Source organism: Lipophrys pholis, assembly GCF_963383615.2.
Source record: "Lipophrys pholis genome assembly, chromosome: 7".
NCBI lineage: Eukaryota > Metazoa > Chordata > Actinopteri > Blenniiformes > Blenniidae > Lipophrys > Lipophrys pholis.
In genome coordinates, this window is record NC_137638.1 from 24,088,264 (window position 1) to 24,110,444 (window position 22,181).

General features: G+C 41.4%; 2 protein-coding genes across 2 annotated transcripts; both read left to right on the forward strand.

The window, feature by feature from the left end:
• The first annotated feature begins 5,327 nt into the window (after positions 1-5,327).
• Positions 5,328-10,857, forward strand: LOC308112275 (calcium release-activated calcium channel protein 1-like). The gene is made up of 2 exons (XM_080467681.1): positions 5,328-5,656; positions 8,176-10,857. Exons 1-2 carry the CDS (start codon positions 5,543-5,545, stop codon positions 8,722-8,724), a joined length of 663 nt encoding a protein of 220 aa, XP_080323807.1. The 5' UTR covers positions 5,328-5,542; the 3' UTR covers positions 8,725-10,857.
• Positions 10,858-13,707: 2,850 nt separating this feature from the next.
• LOC308111619 (uncharacterized protein) lies at positions 13,708-22,110 on the forward strand (the record flags this gene model as incomplete). Its single annotated transcript, XM_080466581.1, has 13 exons — positions 13,708-13,779; positions 13,879-13,977; positions 15,295-15,565; positions 15,652-15,764; positions 15,873-16,144; positions 18,686-19,059; positions 19,438-19,668; positions 20,041-20,475; positions 20,722-20,879; positions 20,964-21,089; positions 21,326-21,445; positions 21,686-21,823; positions 21,937-22,110. The coding sequence occupies exons 3-13, from the start codon at positions 15,385-15,387 to the stop codon at positions 22,108-22,110; spliced, it is 2,322 nt and encodes a 773-aa protein (XP_080322707.1). The 5' UTR covers positions 13,708-13,779; positions 13,879-13,977; positions 15,295-15,384.
• Between the last annotated feature and the right edge of the window lie 71 nt (positions 22,111-22,181).

Here is a 22,181-nt window from a genome sequence, read left to right on the forward strand (position 1 = left end):
GATGCAATGATGTGTGCAGTTTATTTCTGTACCGTTGGAGCATAATAACTACAACCCAGGATATCTGCATATCCTAGTTTGAGCTGATGTGTGATAATGTTAGTGTTAAACATCCTCACTAAAATCTCAACATGAGATATGAAGATGTGAACAAAAACCACAGATTTGCTGCAGTACACCAGACTTTATTGAATGATCGCAATCCTGGCCAAAAACCCGTCTCTTTTTGTATTTTAGTATAACTCCTATACATCTAAAGTTGCCTTGCATGTTCAGCAAAATAGACTTTATGATTTTAAATCTGAAACAAGTACATTTAGGACACCCCCATCACAAAATGTCCACTACCTTTAAAATCACAAGTTGACAGAATGTAAGCACACACCCAGTTGATCTATATGTTTTCTTTTTTGCAACAATATGTTTGTCATTTTTGCCAGAGAAATGTTCTGTTTTTTTTACCCACAAAGGTTTACAAAACAAATTCAATACAGTAATTTGTATCCAATCTTTTGTTTGATTAATATAGATATTCTGGATGAGAACATTGGCTTGAAGGCTTACTATTGAGATGGCATGTAAATGGTGTTGAAGACTATCAAATATTTGAGTAGTTTTGAGGAGAGTAAATTAACAAAATACTAATACTTAATAATAATGTATTAGAATGTACATTATAACAGTGTGTATATAAGTAGAAGTATTCGGTTGCTGCTCTTCCCACCCCTGTAAAACGGCAATTGCCACAAGTGCAATGAAATAAAACTCCACAACACTCTGAATTTTGATGCTATTGTAACTGTAATTACAGCACGTATTAGACTGTTGGGGGGTTAAATTTATTACTTAAGTTATTCTGTGAAGCAGCTTTGAGTTCCCACACTCTTCGCCTGTGGAACAAACTTCCTGCTGACGCACTCATTTCTGTTAAATCAGGCTTTGAAATGTTATTTGCTCATGCGTTCCATTAAACACTATACTTTTCTTATTTCACTACCTAATTAAGCTTTTACTTTATTTATTGCTCTTTTTATGCCTTTCTTAGCTGCCTAATTTGACAGTTTTTCATAATTTGAATCATTTAGGATAAGATTCCTTAATCGACTTGTTTTAATGCGGTTCCTTTATTTTCCTGTAAAACACCATGAATTGCCTCGTGTCTGAATGGTGAATTGGGTTTTATTATTCAAGTTTATATATATATGAATGAGGAAAATAAAATTATTCATCAAAGATAAATAGATAAACAAATATGGGTAGACCAGTGGTGAATAGTGCACATAAACAGTATTTACGAGGCAATGTGGCGGGGTGTATTTTTCTCAGCTCAGCAGGCGAACAGCCTGAAGGACGAATCTCCTCCTCATCCTCTCGATGGCTCTGGTTGTGATGGTGCTCCGCCAAGCAGCCCACCTTCCTCAGGGCCAAGACGTCCTGCTGGATGCTGCTGCTGCCCATCTAGGTGATGATACTCCAGCCAAGACACTCTCAATGGGCCAGGTGTAAAAGTCTCTGAGCACCTTGAGAGGGAGTTCGAAGTCCCTCAGACGTCTGAGGTGGAGGAGACGCTGTTGAGCTTCTTCACCAGGGATGTGGCAGGACCACGTCAGGTCCTGTGTGATGTTGACACCCAGGTACTTGAAGCTCTCCACTCTCTCCACCTTGCTCCCGTTGATTCTAAGTGGGTGGTATTTCCTCTGGTGCTTCTTGCTGTAATCCACAATCAGCCTCATCATGAACATCAACAAGACCAAGGAGCTGTTGTCTCTGCACCAGTCCACCAGGTGGCTGACCTCCATCAGGTACTCCTTCTCGTTGTTGTTGGAGATCAAACCCACCACTACTGTGTCCCCAGCAAACTTGACGGTGGTGTCATAAGGGTACAGTGAGTCCAGCAGAGGGCTCAACACACAGCCCTGGGGGGGCTCCGATGTTCAGGGTGTGTGAGTGGGACAGGTGATTTCCCACTCGAACCACCTGTTACCTGCAGGTCAGAAAGCTGCAGACCCACTTGCACAGGGAGGAGGTGAGTCCGATGTCCTGCAGCTTAAGCATGGCACACACTAGGGGATTCTTAAAATCTTCACAGATTTAGAGACCAAACACTTGATGATCACAAAAGACAGATCGCACAAGATCTTCCTCCTCTGATCTGACAGTGTGTGGTGTGACGATGGAGCTCACCACACACCAACCGATTCTTCAGCAGAGTATAAGGTTCTGCACCATAGACTTCTATAAAACTATATACAGTATATATACAGAGTTTAGTGTAAAATGCGACATGTAGATGTAAACTAACATGTTGCCACAAATCAACTGCGGGCCTATCTTATGACTCAGGATTTTCTTCTATCAAGATAATTTCAGGATTAACCCTGGGATGTCCGTACTGGGAAGCGGACTCGCCACTTACTGGGATAAAGCACTCTAGTAAATAAACAAACACAGAGGGTTTTATCTCTGTTGATAATATTTTCTGATTGTAATTCTGAGTAGAGGAGATCTTTCTCTGAGGAGGAGGACTGTTCAGCCATGGAGCGCAGCAGGGTGGAGTTATGTGATGCACATGAACGCATCACCCATGAATTATCGGCATGAAGCTCGTTTACTAGTGGAAATCTATAAATTAGCCACATTGTTTAAGCTGCTGGTTTCAGAGCGTGTGAGAAAAGTCGCGGCTTATAGTCCGGAAATTACGGAAAGTTCCGGTATGCGGAATCTGCTGGACAATGTTTAAAATAACCCCTGCATGGAGCAGTGAGACGTGGCGAGACTCTGTTCTGCCTGATAATGCAGGTTTCATGTGCGTCAGGAAATGTTGGACTGTTTTTACCTTCACCAACAACCGCTGGGGCGAAGGTTGTGTTTTTGTCCACGTGTATCTATTCATTGGCTTGCATGTATATATTTTGCCAACTTCACATAAAAACTCCTGACACGGAAATTGTAAAATGTGTACATCTAAGTCACATAATGATAATAACATGAAGCGATTCAATCGGCCATGACCAGTCACGCCTTTTTCAACCACGACTCTCTGTGTTTGTCTTGTGGCCCCAACATATGCTGGGTTCATCTTGTTGACAGAGTTGTGCAAGTAATGTCTTACCAAACACTGTTGACTGATGACTTTGACAAGTGTTGAGACACAAATTGGGTCAAAGAGAAGGAGTCGACACTCCTAAAATGTGAGATTGACTCAGATAGGGAAAAACTATTTGCCCCTTTCTCAAATCCTTTTTTGTGGTGCATATTTTCCCCATTTCAATGTTTAAAATCATCAAAAAAATCTAAATATCAGACAAAGACAACTAAAGTAAATACAAAATACACTTTTTAAAAGTAATTGGCCTTAAACCTAATAACCAATCCAACTTTATTTATAAAGCACATCCAAGACACCACAGTGGACCAAAGAACCGCACAAAGAATAATAAAGATGTAAAAGTCTTTAGTTCACACGTTTACATAAATCAGATAAAAGATACAGACAACACAATAAACTAACAGTAAAACAAAGTGAAATGAATTAAAACCTGGGTAAAGTAAAAGACATTAAGATATGAGTAAAAACCTTATAGAATAAAAAATCAACAGCTCACGTGGCGTCGAAGGCTGAAGAGAAAAGGTGGGTTGTAAGGCTTGACTGGTCGTGCCGCCCTCAGCAGCAACAGCTGAAATCAAACGTTTTCTATAACTGGCAATGAGTCTCTCACTTCTCTGGAGATATTGTGGCCCACTCTTCTTGGTAGAATTGTTTCAATTCAGTAACACTGGAGGGTTTTAGAGCACAAACTGTCTTTTTAAGGTCATATTGTGGCACTTTGATCAGATTCAAGTCCGGACTTTACCAAAGCTGCTCCAAAAACCTTCATTTAGTTTTTTAAGCTCCATAGCCTCCAGCAGTTTCTGCATGGAGGAATCTCGCGACCGAGAAAGAAACGTTCTACGTTGGGAGCTGGTATGAAAACTTTATGGATGCAATGGATCCGCACACCGGTGTCGTGTAAACAGACCCTCCAAAAGTGAAGATAGTTTTGCAGATACGCTCGTATTCATTGTCGTGTAAACGGGACCTGAATCAAGATGAAGCGTCTGAATTCCTCTGGGGACGAAGAGAAATGGCGACATCTGCTGGACAATGTTAAACATAACACCTGCATGGAGCAGTGAGACGTGGTGGGACTCTGTTCTGCTTGATAATGAAGGTTCCATGTGCATCAGGAAATGTTGGACTGTTTTTACCTTCACCAACAACCGCTGGGGCGAAGGTTATGTGTTTGTCCACGTGTATCTATTTATTGGTTTGTTTGTATTGTGTATTGTATTGTGAATTGCCAACTTTACACAAAAACTCCTGACCGAAATTGCATGAAAGTTTCAGGGATGATTTGTCTTTTGGGCCGCATGGTGGTTAGCGCTCGCCTCACGAGAAAGTCGTGGGTTCAAGTATGACACAGGGACTTGTGTGAAGTTTGCATGTTCTCCCCATGTGTGGGTGGGTATACTCAGGGTACTCCGGCTTCCTCCAACGTTCCAAAAACATGCATGTGAGGTCAATTGGCAATGCTAAATTGCCCCAAGGTGTGAGTGTGAGTGTTCCCTATCCATTAATATGCCACATGATGCAGTGACATCATTATCCTGGTGAGAAGCTGGGGGTCAAATGTCAGGGCGGGTCATATAGAAATTGTAATATGTGTATACAGCTCTGTCAAACAGTGATAACATAAAGCAATTCAAACAACCATGACAAATAAAAGAAGTGGTGTGGTGAATCAAATAGCTTTCTAATCATTGGTTTCCATGGTGCCCGTTCTCGTTGTTCTTTATTTCAATTAAAAAACAGTGTGCTGACATGGTTGTGCCATCGTGAAACACTGCATGTCATTGGGAAATGGTTTGACAAGATTGATGGAAATAGTTTTCACAATTGGAAGAAGAAAATTAGTTTTGTTGAGTAACGAATGAAGACTCTGTCAGCAGTACTATATACTCATGGAATAGGCAAAAAAAAAAATAATCATAAATAAAGAATCACACAAATCAGCCAGGAAGAAGTGGAGAACGCCCACATTCAGGAAATGAAGGTTGCACTGTTTTGTTTTTTTCCAGCAATATTCTCCTCTCTGAAAACCAGTCTTATTCTTCAGATTCTAAACTTTTTGCTTTGCATAAAGAAGTTGCACGGAAAGATTGCTGCAGAGTGTGCATTCATGGTGACATAAAAAGTGAAGTCAGTGTGTAAGAGGCTGCAGAGTCCGTACAGAGCAGACAGAGTGGAGCACGGGATTGTGGGTATCTTGTGTTTCCTCCTGGGCTGTGACAGTCAGTCAGCTGTTGCGGCGAACTTTTGACATACTTTTAACAGCTCTGTTTATCCGCTGCGTTTGGATGGTGGATCACACCGGAAACACATTTTCTGCGTTTTCACCGGTCACCGAGCGCCGTCCCGTGAAGCTGCACGGGTCTGTGAGGTAATAGCGATATACTTTAGGGTGGAAAAGAAGAAGAAGAAAAGAAGCCCAGCGCTGTCGGAATGAGTCTGAACGAGCACTCCCTTCAGGCTCTGTCGTGGAGAAAACTCTACTTGAGTCGAGCCAAGTTAAAAGCCACCAGTCGCACCTCCGCGCTCCTGTCGGGCTTCGCCATGGTGAGTTTTGACTTTATTGAGTGTTTCCTGCGCGAGGACGCGTTCGCGTTCGCGCTCAGGGCCGCCGCCGCCGCCGCCGCCGTGCAGCGCACAAAGTGACGCAGATGATTGTTTCCCAGCAGAGGCGAGAGCGTATCGTTTTACAGGCCTGCAACACGGCTACTGTACACGTCTCTGCTCCGTAAAGCAGCGTTAAAAACAGGGTAAAGTGCAATAGAACTCAACTAGAAGGACAGCAAGTGAGAATTAAATCCACCGGACGTGCGCGTGGGAGATTCTAAACTTTCACTGTGCGTAAAAACACTCAAGTTAACTTCAGTGTTCTGAAGAAACCACAGAGCAGCACCAAATAACACACCAGGGCTGGGAGGAGTTATACGTTTGGGAACTTTCTCTTTAATGGCTGTTGGGTAAAAGGTGCCTGTCATATGGTTTCTTTTATTACGTACATTTCCCATTTACTTTATGGGGTTTTCATGTTATTGTTTTTAAATTCCCTTTTTATACACACATTTTATATAAACCAGTCAATAACTACACGGTCTGACAACATTTTCCCTCGCTATACTTGGCAGGATGTTTGGAGTAAGAGACATTATTAACAGTAGGGGTGAAAGTAATGGATTACAATAGTTAACTTGTATGTTTGTGTATTTGAAGTGATGAGTGGGCAGGTCTTTCACGTCCTTTCTCGAGATTATTTACTTGCCTGGGTTTTCTCATCATTTAGAGTCGTATGGAAATTATTTCTCTTAAATCTTGAATTGTTCTTGAAATTAATTGATACTGTAAAATCACAACGGGTAAAACAGAAAGATTACAGTTTTTCAGATGACTGTATTTATAAGTCGCATGTTTGGGAAATTGTATCATTAATATTAATGATAATTTGTGAGAAGAGAAGTCTTTCACTGTCCAGCCTTTTCTTTTACAGCTTACACCATGCATTACTTCTTCATTAACATGACTTAATACCCATAGTTTATTGATTTCTACACACAAGTATCTTTACTACTAGCTCATGTTAATTTGTGCCACCTCTGTTGTCAAGCACATATTGTGCACATCTTGACAACACGTTTATTTATAATTAACAGGGACAAGACACGTTAAGGTTTGATTAAAATGAGACAAACTATAACTCGTTTTTTTTTGTTTTTTTTAATAATTTTCTTAAATCTTTCTCATAATACAAAGTGTCTGTGCTACTGTGCAACTGCTCCTCATCAACACTATGCAGTGAAAAGACGATTACCAGTGGGGTTAGAATGACTGGCAGTAATATGATTACAAATAATCATATTACTGTAGTGTGGAAGTCGCAAAAGATGAGAGAGACGGAGGAGCCGAGTCTTTCATTACATCCATCCATCCATTTTCTCCCCCTTACCTGTTTCCGGGTTGCGGGGGTGACAGTCTGAGCACCGTCACCCAGATCACATTGCACCATTAAGAACCTTCCTGCAGGTGGTGAGCCCACAGGAAGGTGGCGCCCGGCGTGGGACACGAACCCTCTACCTAGAGATTATGAGTCTCATGCTCTACCAACTGAGCTCGCCGGGGGATTCCTTCATTACATTCAACCAGTTTCTCTGTACAACACATCCACCCTGTGCTCCTACTTCCTAATTTACCCGTTCTACTAACTCCGCCCCCTTACCACCATTCGGATGTGGGGTTAATCCTTTTAACTGTACACAGTAGTATGTTATGCTACTGGTACTTGTATTACTATGTTGTGAAATATGTAATTTTACTACTTTTACTTTAATTTACATCATGTCACCGACTTAACCTTTAATATTCCTAAGACACATCTACATTTTTTTTTTTTTTTTACAAAATATTTACCATGGTCATATTGTTTATGTACTTTGATAGTCTGAGAAATGTACTTTGAAATATATTTGATACAAACAAATTGACTCAAATGTCCGTTAAACATGCAATTAAATGGGGGTGAAAAGCCACTAATACTCTGTAGCTCTACAAGAGGTTACTTGTTCTTTCACTTGAATATTTATTTACCCAGGGTACCTTTATTTCTAATTCTGTGAATTTTAAGTGTACTAGTTGTACTCGAGTGTAAATTGGCGCTCATTCAACTTTAGACCGATGCACTTACCAGTTCCTACAAATATAAAACGTATTATCCAATAGTGGAACCAGATATTTTTAGCACTCCCTGGCAAAATTGTTTGCTGTTGTGAGGAACCAAGTCAAATACATTTAGTACTACTACAACAACAACAACAACTAACCCCTCTACTACTACTGCTAATACTAATACGTGTATTGTTAAATCTCCTTTCATAAAAGGCGTCTCCGGTCAGCCTTGAAAGCAGCACCACATGTAGCAGAGTCATAGAAACTTGATATGTACTGTATAACCATGTTACTGATGCTTCCAGTGAAATGAGCTTTAAAATTGTGACATATAATACCGCTCTTATCTGTAACTGAGTTTCACAACCTTGTTACAATATTAAAAAAAATCTACTGTTTGATTTTTTTCCCAGGTTGCCATGGTGGAGGTGCAGCTGGAGCCGGAACATCAGTATCCTCCGGGCCTGCTCATAGCGTTCAGTGCCTGCACCACCGTTCTGGTTGCAGTGCACCTCTTTGCCCTCATGATCAGCACATGCATCCTCCCCAACCTGGAAGCTGTGAGCAACGTGCACAACCTCAACTCTGTCAACGAGTCCCCCCACGAGCGCATGCACCGCCACATAGAACTGGCCTGGGCTTTCTCCACGGTGATTGGCACGCTGCTCTTCCTGACGGAGGTGATGCTGTTATGCTGGGTGAAGTTCCTGCCGCTCGACAACAAGTCGGACAAAAACAACGGCACCATAAGCTCCGGCGAGGCAGCTGCCATCGCTTCCACATGCATCATGGTGCCGTTTGGAATAGTTTTTATCGTCTTTGCCGTCCACTTTTACCGCACGCTCGTCAGTCACAAAACGGACCGGCAGATCCGAGAGCTGGAGCAGGTCATTCGGCTCCAGAACCAGCTGGACCACAGACCAGAAAATGACGACCTGAAGGCTGTTGTCCATTTTCCCTGATTGGAGCCAACGGTCGTACACAAGCAAGAGACATTCAGCAGTGCCCTCAGTATGAAAAACCATTTTAAAAGCTTTATTTCATATGTCTTTCTTCTGAAATTGCAAGCTGGGTCTGTTCATTGTTGTGCATTTTGGCTCAGTCCTCTTTTGGATGTTGAATGTTTGAAACCTTTGACATTATTTATATTAGTTAAACCATCAAGATTGTCTGAAGGTCCTTTGTTTTCTGGAGTTACCAGTTCTGTGACTTGAAGAATGAAATGTCAAAATCCTCATCCTCATCAGTGTCAGACTGATCCTATTAAGGCTGCATGCTGGTGTAGTGGTTAACCCTCTGGCCTCACAGCCAGACGATCCTTGGTTTGAATCCATCTGGTGGATTTCTGTTTGAAGTCGGTACGTTTCCCCACATGCGTGGCTTTTCTTTTAGTGTGCCAGTTTTTTTCCCCCACAGTCCAAAGAAAATCATACGTTTGAGGTCACTGGTCACTAAAATGCCTCTTAAGATGATGAATGTGAGAGTGTGTGTTCGTCTGCCTCTCTGTGTTTTCCCTGTGATGGACTATTGAGCCGTCCAGGGTGGAACCTGCCGTCGACCAGTTGACTGGGATTGGCTGGTCTGCTTGGCTTTACATGAAGTGTTGTATAGAGGTGACACCAAAGATTTCTTATCAACTCCGATGTTTATAATGAAAACATTATATTGTCAGGCTACTTTTTTTTAGTCTGACAGGTTTGTTACACAGTCTCGTCTACTGCCTGCACAACTCCTCATATTCGTTTTTTTTGCCTTATCAGCTTTTCTGGTTCTGTTTACTCATTTTCGTCATCACGTTTGATATTTTCATGATTCTCTTTTGAGAAACTTTAAAACCTCTATGCATAGGGAAAGATGCTCAAATGAAGTCTGTGGTTAAACAAAAAGCTAAAATTCTGCAGGATCGGTGTTTGCAAAAGAATACCAAAGGATAAATACAAATACTTTTATCCAAAGTTTGTTCTTACGTCACTTACAAAAAGGGTCAAAGTGAATCCAAAAAGGTATTAAGGGCATCATATCAATACCTTGTTTGCATTTAACACTTGTGTCTTATCTGGTTATAAAATTCATTTTACTTAGTGATTTGACTTTTTTTTTTCTTTGTCATTTGATCTTCACTTTTATTATTTAAATTCACTGGAAAACCCTACAAAGAATGGTGACCCCTTTTGAAGACACGTTGTTGAATGTTCAACAACAAAGCACCAACATTTTGAATGATGTTTTGCTACTTTTCATAGTTTACATTGTGGAGCATGTTCACACTCTGGTGTTAAGTTATAGATTTATGAGTGGAATCTGTGATGTGGTTCTGTTTGTCTTGTGGCACGTCACTCAATTATTTTCTTGTTTTTGGACATTTTCTTCTCTTTACTGTAACATTGGTACATACAACACATATGACATGCTTCATTTTTATGTTGTTTAATGATACCCGAAAACATTTACCCCCCCCCCCCCCCAACAATTTTATATTTTCATTTTAGGTTCTGAATTAAATATCATTACTTAATGTTCCTAGGTCAAAGTAATGCTGTGAAGTTATTGCAGTACCACTCTTCTGTACTTTATACTGATTCATGGTAATGCAATACTTTCTGTAGACTAAATTTGCATTCATATTGTTTGGACCACATGATAAACATCCCTGAGACACACTGCAGAAACAAAGAGCTGAAACAGCTTGGTGGTTGGCATACGATGTACTAAAATGGTCATTACTCCATTGACAATGTTATTTTTAGACTTTTCACAGTCGGGGGGGAAAAAAGGACTGAAGTTGATTCAGGTTGACTGCACAGTCTGAAACACTTCTGATTGGAATTATCATGCATGCATTCTTACATAAAAATTAGCCGAACAATACAAGTGAAGGCATTTTACTTTGGTTCATTTTGTGGTGTATTTATTTTACCAAATGTATCTTACTGTATATAAAGTGTCAGTGGACTGCTTTAAACTGATTTTTCAGTTAAAGCTGTATTTTGTTTTTCTTTGCTATGTATATTGTTGGTGCCAAATTGTCGACCTGGTCAGAGTCACCATGGCTTTTTGTGCTGCTTGTTTTGGGAATAAAAATAAATGTAACTGGATTTGTGTTTCTTATCTTTAGAACTGCTTTGGTTTTTTTTTAACGTTAGGGAGAACAGAAAAACACACACACACAAGGAAATGGTGTAGCTACATAATCTGCATTTCATGCCACGCCAAGTAATATCCAGGAAATGCCTGGCTGTGAAGTTTCAGTCCGTGAGTATGCATCGTAACAAGACACACACACACACACACACACACACCACTGACTTCTTCCTGTACTGCTCACTGCGATTAACAGTTGTTTTTCTTTCGCTCTCTGAATAAATAGTCTACATTTCCCCTTTGCTTGGTGGAATATTCAAAGTACAGAGCAGCAATAATATTAATAGATGTTGCACTCTGTCAGAATACAGTTTTCATGAAACATCTGAAAAAATGTCATAAAAATGTGTTGCATAGATAGAAAGTAAGACTGAGTATCGCTATGAATACTACAGGGAGAGCAATCATGACCAAAGGAGTTGATTTACTCCAAACCTGGTCCCAGTGGTCGCCTTTGCTGAACTCGTTGACGGAATCATTAAATTCGTGTTTGTTGAAACAGGGAGACATCTAAAACATGCAGGACAGGGGCCCTCCAGCTACATAAGAAAAGCCAACTCTATATTCAAATGTATGTATTTGAATATGGTGTCAATAAAATAATGTTAGTCTGCCAGTCAGGTGTCTGGATCTTTCGATGTGCAAGAGAATCACTGATCTGATGACCTCAATTTTCAGGATCTTGTTTATGTGAAGGTCTGATTTTCACCAAAAAAAACAGGATGGGCACCCTGTCACATAAAACTGGACTTAAAAGTACCACAACACTGTGAATGCAATAGTATTGTGAAGTTTTTGGAACTTAAAAATAATCCTTTTGAACATATACAAATGTAGTCACATTTTAAGAGAACTAAGTAGCAAATGGTTATGAACACAATTTAATGGAAACATTATGAATACTTGAAGAACAGATGAGAACATTTTAACTGACAACCATTTCTTGAACTACTTTGATAAAGGAAATGGAGTAAGATAATGGCGCATGTAGTTATATTGTGGAGAAATTACAAGAAATGCTCAATCTTGGACAACCTTTTTTTAGTAAGTTGATTTTAAAAAGCACAATACCAGATCTACATGTCACCTGCAAGGTTTCGTCCCCTTGTTAATCATAGTCTTGCAATATGTCTCTCAAGCCTCATAGTAAGAACCGAGCTTCACAGTGTCTCTCGTACCTCCAGAAAAACTCCTTTGGTGTAAACTGTGAGCTGTGCAGGCTTTTCCACGTTTCCAAGAATAGCACATCTAAATTCCTCTTGTTGGCTGGACTTTTCTCTGCATCACACGCTCTTTACTGGGTCATGTTTAATCAGGAGACGGATGGGGAAGGATGGTCTCTGTGACTGCTTGTCTCAGTAGTGTGTATATACACTGCAGATATAAGGCAGAGATCGACTGGAAATGCTTTCACAAATGTACACTCAATTGGCCCTGGCCGTCTGTACAGTATCAAGGATGTAATGGTATGACTAGATATATGGGTTTGGGACTACTCTACTAGACTTTGAAATACACATATTAATAGTTCCACCGTCCCCTACAACAGACAAATTTACAATACTGTATGCTGTTACATACACCTATATATATACTGTAAACGCTCAGCTTATTGTCCCCTTGAAGTGTTTATAGACCAGGTTGACCAAAGTCATTGTAGTTCAGGGGCCACATACAGCCCAATTTCATCTTGAGAGGACCAAACTGATATTATAGTGACATAATAACCTTTTTCTTTTCATAAACAAATAATTAATACAGAAAATTGCTATAATGACTAGAAACTTACTATTTATTACTATAATTGCAAAATAAAGTTTAATGATTTTAATGTCCATAAATCTTCTCCTTTAATTAATACAATTTGCAGCGTTTAGAATGTTGGCATTGAGGCTAGTTTGGGTCTCAGTGTTGTAATGTGTTCAATGTTCTACATAAAAAATTAAACTGTTAAAAAGTCGATGTTTTCTGGTGTCAATTATTTATAATTATGAAGATGAGGATGAGGATGAGGATGAGAATGAGAATGAGAATGAGAATTAGAATGAGAATATGAATGAGAATGAGGATGATGATGAGGATGATTGTTGCGCCTACCCTAGTGACGAGGCGCAAAGATTACCAACTTAGGGGGTCATTTGATTTTCTAATCATTATTATTTTTCTGCCATTTTTTTTCTCTGAGTAACCAAGCCTGTATCGGTGGGAGCATGGACACAAGAATCACATTATTATTATTATTATTATTATTATTATTATTATTATTATTATTATTATTATTATTATTATTATTATTATTATTATTATTATTATGACAACAGAAGCGTCTAGTCTGCGTTAATTGCCTCTCACCTGTTGTGTCCTTCCGCCTCGCCCTGAGGATCTATGTTCTGCCTCCGTCTGTTAGCGGATGAATCTATTTTCCAACCGGGGCGACGAACTGTAAAGGAAAAAAACAAAAAAAACAACAAAAAAAAAACAAGACACCGTCATTCTCAACATCTTTTCCACAATGTTGCTCCTTCGAAGGATAAAACTTCGGTACAGGTAGGCGAGAAGCAAACTTGACTGTGAGTTTGTTTTACGCGAGAAGCTGTTGCGTTTTAGGAGGAGTCCTCCGGCACAGGTGATGGATGGAGAGCATCACCTGTCGGGGTGTGTTTAGCCTCCAGTCTGCTCGCTAACAGACTCATGTTTGTCTCATCACATTGACGCGTTTCCAGGTTTTGATGACTGTAATGGAAAGCGAAACACGAAGTTCTGAGAGAGAGACCCCGCGTCACACCTGGAGCAGCTGGAAACTGATTATTGACCCCGCGCTGACGAACGGACTGTACAAAGTGTATCGTTATGACGGACAACATTTCAACCTGCCCGTGAGAATCTCACCTACTTTATCCCCTTATTCTCTCTCACCTTGCTTTCTAAGCACTTCAGAAGTATATTTTTTAATGATCTTTCTTTACCAGGTGGAGGATTTAGGTCTGTTTCCTGTAGACACGGTCAGAGATCCTCGCATCTGCCGCCTGTGGAGTCGATCCAGAAACACTGAGCTGGTCCTCCCCAAGTTCAAGGTAATGGTCAACATCCCCATCAGAACAATAACAAAGAATAATATGAGGACAGCAGTAATTCAATGTTACTGAGTGTTATTAATATATAATCTGCAGAGGTTTTGTAAATAAAGGATGCCAGTAGTAAGTAGGAATGTTAGGGAGCAGTATCTCTCAGGAGCACGATAGTAAAACTAAGAAGTGTCATCAGTTGTTTTACAGGTATTTCACAATAATAAACCAGTGTGTAACTGTATGTGTGGCTGGACTCGAGGCCAGGGCCGCAAATCTCCTGTCGGCACAGCCAGGACAGAGCATTTCTACCAATATAGTGTATGGGCGCAAACCGATTGAGTTTAGTTTAATTTAGTTTAGTTTATTTATGTCATTCATTGTGAAAATAAAAAACAACAACAAAACAATTCAGTACAATACATCACAAAAGTTTCCAAATTAGTGATGAAACGGAGTAGAAAGAAGATTAACTTAAATACTGTGCCCCTTTATTCCAATGAATCCTTTCCGTTGAAAATTAAAAGCAAATATCAAACAAAATGAGGATAAAGTCTGAATGGCCTACATAGCGACTCTCACTTATACTGGAGTTATATTTCTCAAAACCCCCCGAAAAAACACCCCATAATCAAACATATGCAAGCATAAGATGAGACGAGATAAAATAGAAGATATTTCCTAATTTGTTCAACAGTGGGAACATTTGCATCATCATAGCATCAATTGGACGATGATAGAAGAGAAGCAAATGCAAAGAATCCTAACAATAAATAACAACATATATAAAACAATAACAATGATAGTCAAATTGTGTTTCCCCTTAAAATGCATCCGGTGACACAGTATTTACAGAGTTTTTTTTTTTTTCTTGGTTCAAATACGGTTGAAATGACCAACTTTCCCTTTCACCTATTGAGTTACAATTTATTTATTTATATTCATTTTTTAAAAATTGCTGTCCGACTGCAAAAATAGGCACAGAAGGTGCCAGTTCGGGGTTAAAATCCCTCTGAGGGTTGTGTCAGGAAGAGCAGCTGGCATAAACCCGGTGCCAAGTAAAACATGTAGACCACAATCTCCCTTGGCGATCCCAGATCAGGAGCAGGTGAAAGACGATCATCATAGCTGTGTTACTGTGATTGCACATTCACACATGTAGTTATAGGCTGTGCATCATGCTATATCTGCCATCTATTGCATCGTCTCTTGTTCTGCATTGCTGAATAAATCACCTGCCACAGGGTCCAATTCAGCCGGTGGGATGACCTTCAAAATGCAGAAATGACAATTCAACGTAATTAGAATTTGCTGATATTTTTCCAGGTTGATGAATGGTATGTCGGCCCTATTCCTCCCAAAGAAGTGACCTTCTCCCGGCTCAACGACAATGTTAAAGAGGCGTTCCTGACAGATATGTGCCAAAAATATGGGAACGTTGATGAAGTGGAAATATTTTACAATCCCAAGAACAAAAAGCATTTGGGAATCGCAAAGGTCATCTTTGACACAGTGAAGGCCGCAAAGGAAGCTGTGCAGCACCTCCATCAGACATCAGTGATGGGAAATGTTATCCATGTAGAAATCGATCCTAAAGGTAGCCCTTTAATTTCTACTTCTTCAATAGGTATGTTGACATTTCTGAATTTGTTGATTATTTGCTGGTGACCTGCTACTTCTCAGGTGAAAACAGAGCACGGTATCTCCAGCTTCTCCAAAATGGCCTGTACACTCCCTGGACGCTGCCGGTGGGCAGCAGCGAGCAAGCTCTTCAAAGCCTAATTGACAATTTGCTGGTAAACAATTAAAGCTGTTTATTACTGTTTTAACATTTAAGCTGTTGTATATTTCTTGTATACGATTTAGATTTTGAATAAGATTACTCATTCGTGTTTCTTTTACAGAGTAATGCAGCAATACAGAGACTGGGCATTGCTTCCAGCCCTGCCAGCATGACTACACCCCGCTCTCTAGACACAGCCTTTTCCAGTATTTGGCAGGATACACCTTGCAGCTTTGGACTTACGCCCCGTTCTCTGGGAACTCCTCACACTCCCTGTTTGACCGCAACTCCGCTTTCACAGGACTCCTGCTACTCCAGCCTTCAGGCGACACCCGTCCTCCAGGGGGAGCCATTCACCCACAGTGTTCACAAACCTTCAAGACAGGAGCTCTGGCAGCTCAAACCTGCCAGACCCTACAGGGGATCTGGGACAAGAATTGATTTGATCTTAAAGCATTGCCAACAACAAACACCACAGCTATTGTCCGATCGAATGAGACCTGACAGCAAACAGCTTGCAGTGTGGAATGGAGATTCACTGTCCCCTGTCCATGATACCAGAAAGCCTTCTTTTTATCTAGCCTCACCTTTTGAAGAATGTGGACATACACCTAACGCAAATTCTTCAGCTTTACACAAGAACTGCAGCTCTTTCAGGACCCTGAGCATAAATGCCACACCTGACCCTCAAACCACAGCGGCTGTTCCCCCTGACGACGACCAGCCAGAGATAGAGAGTTTAGACTCACGCATCGAGAATTTGCTGACAAACATCCGGATCATTGACCAGTCATACATTGACGGAGAGTCTTCAGATGTTGATGGACATTGTCAGGGCAGTCCAGCTCCACCATCCTCAGCTCTTGATCCAACAGTTGTAGATGAACGCAACATTTGCAGTCAGGCTTCTAACAGGTCCTCCTCAAGCAGCCGCCAGCGGCCATCCACTGAAGTGGTGGATGTCAGTCCATCACAGCCTTTTGAAAATGAAGACAACGAAACACTCGAAGCCGTTTCGTTTCTCACGAAAAGCTTAGAGTGTCACGCTCTCTCAGCATCGTCACATTTTGAAAGGAGGAAAACCGAAGCAGTCAGGTTCCCGTCACAACGCCTTAAGGTAATCCTGCACACACGCTATGATGACTATAAAAGTTGCAAATGCCACATTGTTAGAATTTTATTGTGCCGATTTCATTTTTTTTGTCTTACACAGGACAATCATTCAGCACGCAAGGATAAGGAGCACTGCAATCACAGACAATCTGGAGTTTTCCAGAAATCGTCAGTTTCTTCCAACAGCAGCACCACTCAACACATTACTCCCAAAGCTCCCCCTGCTGTCACACTGCAAAGCTCCCGTCCATCAGGAGCCCCCTTTTCCTTCCCCATACCTCCATTTCCCCTGTCTGTTCCACCTGTCCCACCTCGCCTGCCAAATGGATCTATCCCCATCCCACCTCCAGGGTGGGCTCCTCGTCCGAGCCGTCACACTACCATCCCCATTCCTCCTCCTCCGATCCCACCTCCTCCTTCAGTTGCTCCCCCACCAACTTTTTTGATGCCTCCACCACCTTTGATGCTTCCACCTTCTGTTACCCCTCTTGTGCACAGCAGTGCACCTTCATCATTTCCCCACCCGCGCTGGCCTGCCCCACCTTTTCCCGCCTTTCATCCTCATGTACCACCACCAGATTATGTGCCTTTGCAGGAAAACCCACATCGGATCACCGCGGATAAAGTTTTAGAAGTCCTCGTGAATGAACTGAAGTTTATCATTAAGAAGGACATTACACGTCGAACGATCGAATGCGTTGCTTTTAAGTCATTTGAGGACTGGTGGGACTGTCAGGAGAGGAAAACAAAGGTACATGCCTCACTTTTTTTTAATCTCAAAGTTGTTAAATCATGTCACAACACAAGCTTTTTTCATTTCTTTTGATTGACGCTAACACGTGTTTCGATGATTCGATTTTATTTTTCATTCAAGGTTCAGTCTTCGTCTTTCAAAAGTTCAGCAACATGTAATAAGGCGAGGTGCAAATTTATCAACACCCTCAGTCGAGTTGGTGAGCAGTTCAAAAAAACTCCCCTCCCTTCTTTCAAGGTAAACTATTCTTTGCACTGTTATTTTAAACACACCAGCATGTGTCTGCCGAGCGATGCCTGTCCTCATGGCTATCCTTTTTATTCAGGTGAAAAAAAAAAGATCAGAAGAAGTGGAAAATCAGGCATCTTCTGATAAAGAAACAGCTGGTCAGTGCTTAGTCTTATTCTTACTGTATATTACATTATTTTAACGCTGTAAAATGATACAATCTAACCAATTGTGTTACTGCCTTTCTATATGGCTTAATGTGAATATGCAGCTGATGAAGATAATAATGAGAGAGCCAAACGCAGACATGCCAGACCACTGGAGCTTGACAGTGATGATGATGATGATGACAATGAAGGGAAAGAGGAAGGCAAGGCCCTTCCAGAGGACGAAACAGTATCACAGAAAGAGGACTCTATTGTGCCAGTTCACGATGATCATCAAATCCTGGTAAAAAAAAAAACGATTTACTTGAAAGATTAAATTACAAAACAGATTTCCATGCATTAACATAAATAAGCTGTTATTAACCGTTTTCAGTATTAAATGAACAAACTGTTACATTTGAACTTTTTGAAAAAGAAATTGTTGCTCTCATTAGCCTGACAGGAATGATTCTGAAGATGATGATGAAGGCAGCCATGAGGCAGAGGTTGAAAGCAAGTTGTCTCAGAAACAGATGGATGATAAAACTACTCTCACTGCTGATGACTTGCAAAGCTCAGATAGTGGTATGTCAATTTTCACAAACTGAAGAACACAAACACTGAAAGCATAAAAACACAAATCACTAAATAGTTCTGTTTCTTTTGAATGTCAGAGAATCTTTCCGGGAGCAGCTCGTTGGAGGAAAGCCCGTTGGAGTCGTCAGAATTTGATTCCTCCGATTCGTTCTCCTCAGAGAGCTTTGAAGACTCGTTCTCTGACCTCAGCACTGATGATGAAGACACGGGGGACAACAGCAAAAGCGAGGACTGTATATTGATATGGTCAGATGAAGAGCCAATGGAGCTTGAGCCCCCTCACACACCCGCAGCCCCGCTGACCCCAGACCCTGGTCTGCAGGACTGGTCAGACCTGCTGCAGAGGGAGCAAAGCGAAGAAGACCAGGATACGTCTTGTCAACAAGACACCTGCGACGTGAAAGCTTTGATGGGGCTTCAAAGAAGTGACCCACTGGCTCTACAGCCCCCATCACCCATAGGACTCGCAGGTTATACGTCTTTCATGTTTTTAATGATTTACATGAATGCTGGTTAATATTAGTTTAACTTTGTTATCTTGGATTTTCAGTCCAATTCCATCTTAATTTCAGAGTCAGAACACAGGTAAAGGTAACCGCCCCAACATATTAGTACACTATGCGAATAAAAAGAGCAAACTATAAATTTCAAATGCAAAAATTAAAGTGACAGTTCTATCAGTGTCAGATCAATAATAAGGTCAAATCTTTCAGTCAGTTTTATTCATGGAGGCCTGCAGCTCGAAATGTTGATTGTGATATTTTCAATCTTTTTAAATGATCCTATCGCTTAGATTATGTAAGAAGATTGATCATCTTGAGCTTCTCATTCTTTTTGTGACTCTGCAGGTGTGGAGTCTTGCTGTGACATGGAGATGAAGAGCCCTGAATGGTCATTAGAGTTTCAGGACAGCGTCGTCAACTTGAGGCCCCTCACTCCGACGGGCTGCTTGGTGGACACGGACTCCGATCTCCTGATTAAAAGCAAACCAACTTCTCCAGCCGAGGAGGAGGCAGAACGACCACAAACACCAGGCAAAGGCATAGTGAGCGATTTGGAAAGCGAGGACTCGGATGAAAGTAATGATGTCCGCTCACAAACAAGCAGTGAACGCATTCTTCCAACTTCTAATGTACTGGCTGCCACGCACCCATTATGCCAGAAGAGGCCCAGGACCCCTGGCAGTGAGGAAACGTTCGTTTGGACAAATTACAGCTCGCTAAGAGCTCCTGCAACACCTGGCAGAGACACCCTGGCGTCAGAGGGAAGCCCTGTGCTCCCACGACTTGGGAGTCCTCCAGCTGTTTTAACCCAATCCACCAATCCTTACATCACAGCACCAAAGACTCCAGGGAGAGACATTAAATTACCTCAACGCACCATTGCCCACAAGAGGAAAATACAAACAGTGAACATCTCTCAGCCTTGGGTATTCAACCGATTTGGTCCAGGTTCTCCCGTCACAGTGTCCTCTCCATGCAGCCTCTCGGAATCTTCATGTGATCTTGCTGAGGAGCGTGGCGCATGGATGAGTTCGGGTGTGAGAACAAGGCCCTTGCAAGGACTCGAGAACATGCCAGGCATTTTCAGTGAGGGTAAATATGCACTGAGGCGAAGACAGTGGCTGAGGAGACGAAGAAGAGCTCGTCATCGGCACAGATCACATAAAAGATTGACAGATTCAATCTCCCTGGGCAGCCGTCCTCACTGGTGGCGTTCACGATGTCAGGAGAGGAGAATCCTTCACTATATTTGGAAGGACGGCCTTGATGAGGAAGATGCCAGGCTTCTGAAATGTTCTTATGAGAGGCTGCAGGAGCAGGATCACGGCTTAGGGTGGCTGAGTGAAGTCCGTTGGTTACCTCACCCTCATATCCTTTCTATCAGTTTCAACTTTAAATGAAATTATGTCAACTCGAGTTTTGAGTCCAAAGAACGAAAAGGGTAGTGAATCAGTATGATGAGAATAATGCACACTGTTACTGGGATTGTGTTTACTGTCATATAAAGAAACAGTGAGTGGGCTATTTAAGATACATTTGGACATAAAGTCTGAATTTTGAGAACTCAACATGCCTATTTGATTGACACACATCATTTATATATCCTTAACTGTTTCTCACTGACTAAAGTCTCGACAGAAAACAGTGAGGAAGCAACATCCTGGCAGCCAAGACACAAGACGGGCTGTGCTCGCAGTGAAGGTTTCTATAAAATCAGCAGGAAAGATAAAATGAGCTACCTCAACACTGTAAGGTCACCGACCAATCTTCCATCCACAAGTGCTCAGGTATCAAAGAAGACAAATTGTGATGTGATTATCTCAAGGTCCAGCTTGAAGTAATCTTTATTAACACTGTTTGTTTTTCATCAGGGCGCATGCATCCCGGCCCAACAATCCACCTCACTGCGTGCTGGATCTGACTTTAGGTCTGAACAGCGCCGCCTGCTGTCGTCTTTCAGTTGTGACAGTGATCTGGTCAAGTTCAACCAACTGAAGGTAAGCAACATGTTCGGAAGACCTGACTCATCATGGCTATGACACAAATAGAACACAGGCTATCCAAAGAAAATATTTCAGCTTGAAGCTCAATTTTAGTTTATATACATAAAAGTTATGTTCTAAAAATATTTGCATGTACCATTTATGTATTGATTAGAGTATATCAGTCTTTTTCACGCCTGTGTTAACATATGAAATAACTCTCATTTTGTCATAAAATCTTTTTGTGTCAGTTCCGGAAGAAGAGGATTTGTTTCAGCCGGAGTCACATCCATGAGTGGGGCCTGTTTGCTATGGAGCCAATAGCAGCAGATGAGATGGTGATTGAGTATGTGGGTCAAATCATCAGACAGGTAAAGCAAACTAAAAACAATGACCATCAAAAATAAAACAAAAAACCCAACAACATAATTTAACCTCCTCCAGCTAGAAATGCCTTAAAGATGCTTTTAAACTAACTACTCTTCCTTAATTGTTTCTCTGAATCCACCCAGCGCTCCTCTCTGGCCCTCTGGTTATTCTGGGTGGTTTCCAGGAGTGCAGTTGTTGTTAGAGAGACAATCAACACTTTGATGTGTTTCTCATCTCCTCAGGTCATTGCTGACATGAGGGAACAAAGGTATGAAGAGGAGGGCATTGGAAGCAGCTACTTGTTTCGGGTGGATGATGACACCATTATAGACGCCACTAAGCTTGGGAACCTCGCCAGGTTCATCAACCACAGCTGCAATGTGAGTAAGAACCAGTGCTGCTGCATTTGGGCTCTACAGTAATGTTTAATAAAATACATCCATCATTTTTAATGCTGCATTAGATTCTTATTAAAATGTTTTATGTCTTTCAGCCGAACTGTTATGCAAAGATCATCACTGTGGAGTCGGAGAAAAAGATAGTTATTTACTCCCGGCAGCCAATCGGCATTAATGAAGAGATCACCTATGACTACAAGTTTCCAATTGAGGAAACCAAGATCCCTTGCGTGTGTGGTGAATATAACTGCAGAGGCTCATTGAACTAATGTCTAAATGAAAGGCTCAGTGCAGCTCTGAGCAAGAACACAGACACTCAAGGAGGTGCAGCAGTCATGTG